A 10,163-nucleotide genomic window follows, 5' to 3' on the forward strand; every position below is an offset into this window, starting at 1 on the left:
CGAAGTTTTGTGACCATTCCCTAACATGTTATTTATTCATGACGATCTTTTTCTTCAAATGATAGTTAGAAAATCAAAAGACAATTTGATGCAAACTGATTGTTTACATTAGTCGATAATGCAAACAATAAATCCTGCGCGGTTAAGAGTCGTCGTAAATCATCGTCTAGTGAAAATGAGCCGTAATTCGCTTTTTGCGACCAATACAAAAATCCTATGTGTTCTAGGGCCACGGAGATTTTATTTGCAAATAAGACTTACAAGTAGTAAATGTTTAAATTTTCTGATTCTGATTAAACTTTTTTCAAGTACAAATTCCATGGTAGTAAAATTTTTCGTCTTTCGGGACAAGTTAAATTCGTTATATTGCCAACAGCTTGATTTTGATTGCTTCTCGCGATCGAAAACTGCGTCTTTTCCGAGTCGAGGCGTATAATATTGCTGGTTGGCTACCCGATCGGATCGATTCCAATTTGAATTAAAATCAGGGCCTAGGTCTTACATTTCTTCAATGGTTTGATTTTCTGATATTTTTTCGCGGGAAATCGTTATGTCTTCACGGCGGCCATTTTGAAACTCCTACAAATTCCATTCGCTAAACATTTAGTTTTTCACTCAAAAGAATGGTAATGATACAATTAAGTATTTCGTTTTACCAATATCAACTAACAAAAAACACATATTTAAGTACAGGTTGTACATACTTAGAGCTTAATCAATCTGTCCAAAAATATTTCATTTATTATAGTAATCATGAAAATCTTTGATTTCGTTTTAGTTGTTTGTAAAATGAAGTTGATGTTATAGAGTAATGATTATTATATAACGACATATAAAGTACAACAGATGAACATCGAAATGTAACTTCAGTGAGTTATAATTGTCATATCACATCATTACAGATCACTGCGCTACCCTTGTCCGTAGAGCGACCAACGGAAACGACCATCACAATGCAATAGAAACTTATAAAATACGTTGTAATATAGAAAAAATATCAACATCTGGCCATTGTCTAGTCGCAGGAGTCGCGGGGGAGTACAATATGGAATAAAATAAAAGGCAAAATGTCGCGGCCGCACGCGCCATTATTCAAGTACGATTGACAGCCACTTCCATGGGTCGGGCTCAATAATACGCCTACTTATTGCTGCTGAGCAACGCCAAGGGAAAAGCCTGCTGGAAACGTTTTGACAGTAGACCCAAAGCGAGGCGGAGAACTGTGTTTCAGAAACCGATAGAATCTATTTTAATGTATCCACACTGCCATACTTAGTCATTATCGAAATTTCAACAACGAATAATATTTAGTTATTTTGGCATCTCCACGCCTCGCAATGCCGTATTTAGTCATTTTATTTGTGTTATGGGTAACTAGTGCAGAAGTGTCTTGGCAATGCTTTTCACAATGCAAGGTCAGGAATTACGCAGGTTGTTGTAATAATCTCAAAGGTTTGCTAATTTGCTGCCGGCCCCGTTTAAAGTCATCAAAGATCTTTTTGTTTTCTATTTCACCACTATTTTCAAAAATCTAATGACGACAAGAAAGACCCTATCTCTAGAATTTGCTTGACTATTGCTGTCATACTTGTACCTGCCTAATTCGACAGATAATATGAATATCTGCTTATTTATAGACACTGCCGTTTACAAATATAACGCTGTTAAGCGTGTGAAATCGTGAACATCCTATCAAGCTATGCCAATGAGTTAAGAAACGTTTTAATGACGGCGCTAATTGAAATGCAAATTCTTCAGTGACTTTACTATGAAAATTAGATACATATGATTTCTTTTTTTAAACATACGAAAATAACTTTGAACATTTTGACGAAAATAACTTTTACACAAATGGGTACAAAGAACGTTTGCACAAATATCAAAATGGTGTCGTCAAACTATGTAAATATTGTAAGACGCGCCAACGATTGCAACAACGGTGGCGAATCGCAAACTTCATGAATAAATATAAATTCGATATTCCTTTTGAATAAAAATGTCGAATAAAAAGACGATTTATCAAAAACGTCCCCTCTTTCAGAGTTCTCTTTTATATCTTTTAAATAAACATCGTTTTCGGAATAGTGTACAAAATAGCGCGTAGCGAATATTGTTTTTTTTTCGACGGTCTTTTTTGGTGGGACAAGGGGTGCTAATGAGTGGCGGACACCCACGCGACGTGACGCAGCAATTTCATTCAGCCCTTGACAATGTTTGCGAATATCGAATACCATATGTAAGTACCTACCTACTTCGTTTGCTATAGAATGAATAAAACCACATGCCAATATGACACGACAAATATGACGTAGTATGTAATCACACTTGGAGGATGTATGTACTTGTACTCAGGAATTGGAAATGTATGAATTGATACAGCCACTGGAAAGCATATCAACAGACAATCTCTCACTCAGGTTATTACATAATTGAAAACACTTGATGCTGAATCTTTTAAATCTTTTTCGTGATCGGAGCTGAAATTTACTACAAAAGCATCAACATTATCATTACTTTTTAGTGTAACCCACAATATTACTCTTGGGTAATTATTCCGAATTTCAAATAACAGTCGAAATTTTTCCCGTAAAATTGCGGAAAAACTAGAAAAATTGGATAAGTATATAATATTTCGAAGGCTCATAATAAATGTTCTTCGTTTACAAATATCTTTTGAATTTTATTTAGCGTGAATTATAAAATAAAAGTGTAATTGTAAAAGCAAGATAAGTATAGAAAAACGATATCTAAAATGATTAGACAACAGCGAAAAAACCTTTATATTGGCTCCATCGTTTTCGTTCAGTAACTTCAACTTTTGACAGATGTCAACGTCAAATGTGGAACAATTTTAGAGGATAGAAAATAGTTTAAGGGAACAATATAGGAAAAATATCCGGAAAAATATTATTTTTTTCCAAATGGAAATTTTTCTATGACCCAATGTTTGAAGCACAAAAACATGTGTATAACATTTCTTCGTACACAATATAAAGCAATAAGATTAAATTCACATCAACTTGCCTTGCGTACTCAGGAACGCAGTTTGACAGTTAGGTTGTTTACATTTTTGCGACACAAAAGTTGAAGTTGAAGTTGACCTTGCTTTACAAATTTTCACTTTTTGTTTCTAGGAGTAATTACACATAATTGAACAAGTGAATTTTCGTATGACGTGTACTGAAATCACGTGGTGGATCCACGATGGCTAAAATAATATTCCTCCATCCAGATTTGGGTATAGGCGGAGCCGAAAGACTTGTACTCGACGCCGCGCTGGCCTTCAAGAAGAAAGGTCACGATGTATCATTCTATACAAACCACCACGACCCATCCCACTGCTTTGCAGAAACCAGAGATGGTACGTTTCCGGTTACTGTAGTCGGAGACTGGATTCCGCGATCAATACTAGGAAAATTCAAAGCAGCGTGTGCTTATCTTCGTATCGTCTACGCGGCGATATATCTAACCTGGTACGTGATACCTAAACAGAAACCTAATATGATATTCTGTGATTTGATTTCCTTATGCATTCCATTTTTGAAATTGGGTAATGGGGACTTCCGAATCATATTCTACTGCCATCATCCAGATAAGCTATTGACGAAAAAAGGCGGGATTTTAAAAAAACTTTATAGGGCGCCATTAAATTGGCTAGAAGAATTTACAACAGCTCAAGCAGATAAAGTCATAGTTAACAGTAGATACACAGCTAAAGTTTACATGAAAGCTTTCAACAAAATTAAAGAAATTCCTGATATTTGCTACCCTTCCATAAACACTGAATTTTTTGAAAACTCTGCCCATAAACCACTTGAAGATATAATATCGATTGGAAAAGACAAATTTGTATTTCTTTCCATAAACAGATATGAACGAAAGAAAAATTTGGAACTAGCATTAAAGTCCTTTGAACATTTGAAACATAAGCTGGCTCCACAAGACTGGGATCGCGTTCATCTAATTATGGCTGGTGGATATGACCCTATCAATTTAGAAAATATAGAGCATTATAATGAATTAACAGGATTAGCAGCTGAACTTGATATTGAAAACAAAGTGACGTTTATGAAATCTCCAAAAGAGGTTGAGAAAGTTTCACTTCTCTATAACTGCAAAGCTTTGGTTTATACACCATCTAATGAGCATTTCGGCATAGTTCCTTTAGAAGCAATGTACTTTAGTAAACCTGTCATAGCTGTTAATAGCGGAGGTCCTACAGAAACAATAGTCAATAATATCACAGGATTTCTTTGTGAACCAAAAAGTGATGCTTTTGCCGAGGCTATGAAAACACTGGTTTTAAACCAAGAACTTGGAGTACGGCTTGGAGAAGCTGGAAGAAAAAGATTTGAGGCAAAATTTTCTTTTAATGCCTTTACTGAACAATTAAATAGTATACTTTTACAGGAAATACGTATTACGGAGTCTGTCAAGATTCAACACAAGAAAAAGCAATAAATTCAATTGTAGTACATACCATCTTTTTAAACATTGCCAACACTGCCAGGGATATTATAGACAAATCTTTACATTGTAGTAATATTGAGAAATTAAGGAATAAATGCATTTTTACCTACATGATGTTGATTGGTTTATTTATCAAAGTTGGTTATGAAGATTGTTTATTTTTTGTAACATGTAAGTGCACAATTATTAGGTGTTTGTAAGAGAATCTAAGCTATGATAGCTATTGCTATCATATTGTGGATAAATTTACAATCTTCCACTAACTTCTGTTTGCTACATAGTGAGGATTTCTGAAAATTAAATCTCGCCAAGGTCTTATAAACAAACATCAAAAGCATTTTAATGATAATATGGAGCAGAATGAATGAAATGCATCATATATAAATCGTAGCTTAGTGGTCGGAGAGTAATATTATGAATTAGTCGATCTGGGGTTGAAGTCCTACCGTCCTTCGTCATGCAAAGCTAAAAAGCAACATGGGTACAAAAAGTAAAGATATTTTATGAAATAAGTTAAAACGTTTATAAATTATTCGTCACTGGGAAAACACAGAGTGCCATCTACCCTGTTTTTTGTAGAACTCCGAACTTAGATAAGCGCCAAACAAGAAAGTTCAAATTGTCGTCAGTAGATGGCGCCGTAAATTACTGTTAGTTTATCATTGACTGTAATTACCGCCATATTTTTCAGCGTAGCTGTTTGGCTTTAATTGATATGATATGATTGAAGATGTTAATAGTACCCAGAATTATGACGGGAATGTCAGAACTACCAAATGTACAATCAAGAATACTTTCGACAAACGACGCCATCTATTAGAATTTCGACTGATCCAGACATTTTTTTAAAATTTTATTTTATAACCTTGGATTCAGATAACCATACTTAAAATAATATTAAGAGGTATTCTAACAATTTTATAATTAAAATATTAAACAGAGCTGTATAACAATTAATAAATGTTTCTAACTAAATTCTCTGTGGTTAATGCATAGTTTGAACTATTATCAAGTCACAGCCTAATGTGATACTTTTATACGTAAAATGTTCTAACTAGTTAATTAACCGTAATGATCCTTACACATTTAAAAAAATATTTACTAAATAAAAAAGAAGTTGTCCAACTTTAATACATTGATAATATTTCCTAAATCCAGAGATAGATTTTGACAAAAGAATTCTTATTGATTTAAATCAAATTCAATAATGCCCGAAAACTATTCACAACAATTAAGTTGAAACCGAATATAATGGTTTAATTAACGATTTTGGGAAGAAATGGGTTAAACATGCTTTGGTTTTGGGTATAATACCTGGCGGTTGGATTGTGTTTTAACTTTGAGTATTATGCTCTAAAGGTTATAATCCACTAACATCTCTGATTGAAAACTTGCTGAACCATAATAACATTTGACTGGTAGATCAAATTCAAAGTACCCAGTGTCGTAATAACTGTTAAAAAATTTTTTTTGACAGTGACAAGCAGTTTGCCGGAGCAATATCGTGACTTTCAAAAAATATTTAATTTTTCTCTATTTCAAGACTAAATCGTGTAAGTATTACCACAAAATTGATTTACTTTTGTTTTTCCAATACATCATTATCAACGATCTCTACCACAATGCTTTATATTGATCTAAATTCATATAACAAACTAACCTGGCATGATGATGCTACATATTTTGAAAGTTAATTTGTACTACAAATTGTTTTAAACTACCTAGTTTGCTCTAAATAAACACAAAACATTTGTAAAGTTGCAGAAAAATGGCCGCTTCAGTGGTGAATACATACGCAGATCCGTACTCTGCGGAATGGATGAATGCTCCTCATAGCACGGGTACTTCGATCATGGCCTGCGTGTTCGACGGTGGGGTGGTGATTGGAGCGGATTCCCGGACCACTACAGGGGCGTACATCGCAAATAGAGTAACGGACAAACTCACCAAGATCACTGATCATATTTACTGCTGTCGCTCCGGTTCTGCCGCCGATACACAGGCTATTGCTGATATTGTCAAGTATCATTTAAGTGAGTAACATGTTCATTTCAGGTCTGATCTAGCCATTCAGCATACAAATGGTATAGGGAGTTACTTAGTTTGCAAATAATCAGTGATAATAATAATAATAACTAGATATTAATCACACTCACACAACAAATAGCCAAACTTGTATCATTTGAATATCATCTGCAAGGTTGAGTGGCTTACCTACTGGTTTTCCTAGCGTCGCCATCATCTGAAGTCCCCAGGTTTGATCCCAGTCCGGTGTCTCAGGGCTGAGTGTTTGGGATTCCATATTACGTTCCAAATTTCCATAACACAAGTGCTTTTGTTACTTACTTTGGGGTCAGAGCAACATATGTGATGTCTAATATTCAGGCCAATTCCAATTTCTTTATAATAGCTCCATTGACTTACAATTATATGGACGTCGGGTCCGCGCTAAAAAGTGTCCGCACTTGTAAGGCGCTAAAATCGTATACAGAGCGCGACACTCCGCTTTAGTCTTCATTTGTTCTACGGACAGGGCGATACTGCGATGACATAACAATTTAAATTTCGAATAGGTTGACTTGGGACATTTTTTTCGTGGTTTTTGTATTAGACCCGTCGTCCATTTATTTGTAAGTCAATGAATAGCTCCATCAATTTTCAAGATGATTGTGCCAATGTCAGGGTTGAAAAAGACACTTTTACGTTGGTGTGACTATGTACGGTTGAATAGCCAGAGATCCATTGGATATGATGAGAATCTAAAAAGGGACAACACAAATTACACATTCACATCACATGCATATATAAAAAATAAAGTAAAAAGGGAATGGGTTTTTAAATATATTATACTGTAACTGCATTTTTATGTAACTATATGTTTATTTCAGATTTATAAAAATGTCAAACACACAATGTGGGCGAAATAAATTATTAAAATACAAAGAAGGCAATAACGCAATTATTAATTGTTAGAATTATTGCAGAAGTCCCAGGTATCGATTCCTGGCCGGACCAATTTTGTGCCCCAGAATTCCGTTGCTCTGGTACTCATAGTACAGGGAATTCCCTAGTTTGAAACCAGGCAATTGGTGTGGATTTTCTAACATTCACTAAACATGTGTTTCTGCAATTTCTTATCTCTTTTCACTATCTAGCACAAAAACCGTTCACTTTAATTACATGACTATTTAAAATTTTATTAAAAATGGCAACGTCTTTGAAAAAAACATAGTAAATATCTAGGTAACAAAATATATAGGATATACAATATCTAACTACCAATATCTCTATGTACCTTTGTATCATATTTTTTCTTCATAATGAATAATTTAAACCTCTGTTATACATTGTCAATAAAGATCTGGCCTGCACATTGTAGTAAGCTGTCCCAATATAATAAACTGTTCATTTGCTCAGATTTTCACAGAATGGAGCTTGGTGAGAAGCCTCTGGTCAAGACAGCTTCGGCTATCTTCCGTGAGCTTTGTTATAACTATAGAGACCAGCTGGTGGCTGGTATTCTAGTTGCTGGATGGGATAAGAAGCATGGAGGTACCTATGATCGTTTTATTCAATTTTACATGCAGTAGTTTGATTAGAAATTGTTTGACATGAATTTATCAACTCAGCAAAATTACATAAACTCTGCCATGCCATGGAGAAATAATTGGTTCTTGGTCCATACTAAAATTTATTTTATAGGGCTCCTGTCAGAGGCTTGGCAAGGATTAATTTGTTTAACCATCAATCCAAGCAACACACAATGCTTGCAAAGTGGAGTTTTAAATCACAACAATGTGAGGGACACTGCCACTGCACACGTCACCTTGAGACATAAAGATAATAAACTAAACTAGTTTTATAATTTATTTATACTATATTTCAAGAAATATAGCAATTGCTTCTTATCTCCAGGTCAAATCTATTCTGTTCCAATCGGAGGAATGCTGTCACGTCAGAATGTATCAATTGGAGGCTCTGGTTCTTCCTACGTATATGGCTATGTTGATGCTAACTTCAAACCTGATATGACTCAACAAGAGGCCATGGACTTTGTCACTAAGACACTGACATTGGCCATTCTCAGAGATGGTTCCTCTGGTGGTGTGGTACGTCTTGGTGTGATCACTGAAAAAGGTGTGGAACGATCTGTCATCTTGGGAGATCAGCTACCCAAATTCTATGAGGGTTAATTTTGTATTCCGATTATTTTAAGGCTTTATATATAATAAATTTTTTTGAAGCATATATTTTGTCTTAGTATTTACATTATGAGTTCTATCAATCTCTAATTGTTCACGTTCTTGAAACCCTATTTAGGCTCAATTTACATTGCGGCAGAACGGAAGCGTCAATTTAAAAAAAGGCGCGCGCAATCTCAGGAATGTCCGAGCATTCACGAGCTTTCTCGCCCTGCGGTTGTAGTGTTTTAAACTTTGACGTCACACTGCGCCGCCAACCGTCGCCGACGGCAGAATTCCCGAGCATCCGCGGAAAAATCGAAGACTTGCGATTTTTGACTCGTATCAAGTTTGTATGTTACACAATTAACCATAAAGCTTACTCTATGCAATATCGTTACATAAATTCGCTTCCATTCCGTTCCGCCGCAATATAAATTGAGCCTTAGAGAAGAAAACGTTATACACGGCGAAATAGTTTTATTTTTAGATAATATGACAAATTAGTTTATCAAGACATGTTGTCCTGATGACGATAAATTTACAGAGGTATTTGGTTGGTGCGTACAATAGTATTCAATATACGCCAAATTAAACAACAGTTCATGTTTTTCCACAACTTCTCGTGTATTATAATTTCATATACATACATGGTTGGGTACATAGAAGTATGCTTGAAAATGCATTTTTGCAAAATATACTAAATTAATACTAATAACGACTTGAATTAAACTTATATTTACAAAATCACTTCATAGCCTATAACTTTTCTCAAAAGTTTAACAAACAGATCAATTCTAGAAAAGTGTCAAGTTTACAATTAATTATACCAATATGTTTAAATGGCAGCACTGAGCTGGAAAGACAAGACTTCAATGCCGGTTAAAGCCGAATTTACATTTCTCCAAAGAGTACATTTTCATTTCTCCGACGTGTCGTGTCGTGTCGTGTCGTGACGCGTCAGAACGTATTATGGTTAGATTTATATTAGTAAATGCCGATTACGCGAATGCCGATAATGCGAAGACGATTGCGCGAAAGCTTAAATGCGCGATAGTTCATTTGCGCGAATGGTCACTTGCGCGAAGCTTAAATGCGCGATCGTTCATTTGCGCGAAAGCTTGAACGCGCGATAGCTCATTTGCGCGAATGACTGACAAGTTAATTGTTGCACTCCTATGGCTGCAAGTTTGAATATACAGAGAACTTTGAATATCTTGAAGGTGCAATATAACAATGCTTTCAGGATGATATTTGCAGAAGCGCATACGGATGACTTCCACGCCATTATTCGTATACTGCTTCTTGAAGGTGCGCACACGCGGCTGCTCTATAATAGCATTGTCAACAGTACTGCCTTTACTAAAAACCAACTGGTGAATTATATTACGTAGACTAGTCCTCTATACTAAGGTTTAGGGTAATAAACTAAATATAAACAAACGGAAATGAGGTATTCTATGACGCATTACCTGGTTACTTATTGCATGATGATTTTTTGAAAATGGTATA

General features: G+C 35.2%; 2 protein-coding genes across 2 annotated transcripts; both read left to right on the forward strand.

The window, feature by feature from the left end:
- Positions 1-3,139: 3,139 nt before the first annotated feature.
- On the forward strand, positions 3,140-4,493 carry LOC113233184 (alpha-1,3/1,6-mannosyltransferase ALG2-like). The gene has a single exon (XM_026468205.1). The coding sequence runs from the start codon at positions 3,205-3,207 to the stop codon at positions 4,459-4,461; it is 1,257 nt and encodes a 418-aa protein (XP_026323990.1). The 5' UTR covers positions 3,140-3,204; the 3' UTR covers positions 4,462-4,493.
- Positions 4,494-5,954: 1,461 nt separating this feature from the next.
- LOC113233145 (proteasome subunit beta type-6) lies at positions 5,955-8,691 on the forward strand. The gene is made up of 4 exons (XM_026468153.1): positions 5,955-6,023; positions 6,229-6,503; positions 7,888-8,022; positions 8,386-8,691. Exons 2-4 carry the CDS (start codon positions 6,239-6,241, stop codon positions 8,661-8,663), a joined length of 678 nt encoding a protein of 225 aa, XP_026323938.1. The 5' UTR covers positions 5,955-6,023; positions 6,229-6,238; the 3' UTR covers positions 8,664-8,691.
- Positions 8,692-10,163: the final 1,472 nt, after the last annotated feature.

This window comes from Hyposmocoma kahamanoa, unplaced genomic scaffold (genome assembly GCF_003589595.1).
Source record: "Hyposmocoma kahamanoa isolate Upper Pololo Valley unplaced genomic scaffold, ASM358959v1 78, whole genome shotgun sequence".
NCBI lineage: Eukaryota > Metazoa > Arthropoda > Insecta > Lepidoptera > Cosmopterigidae > Hyposmocoma > Hyposmocoma kahamanoa.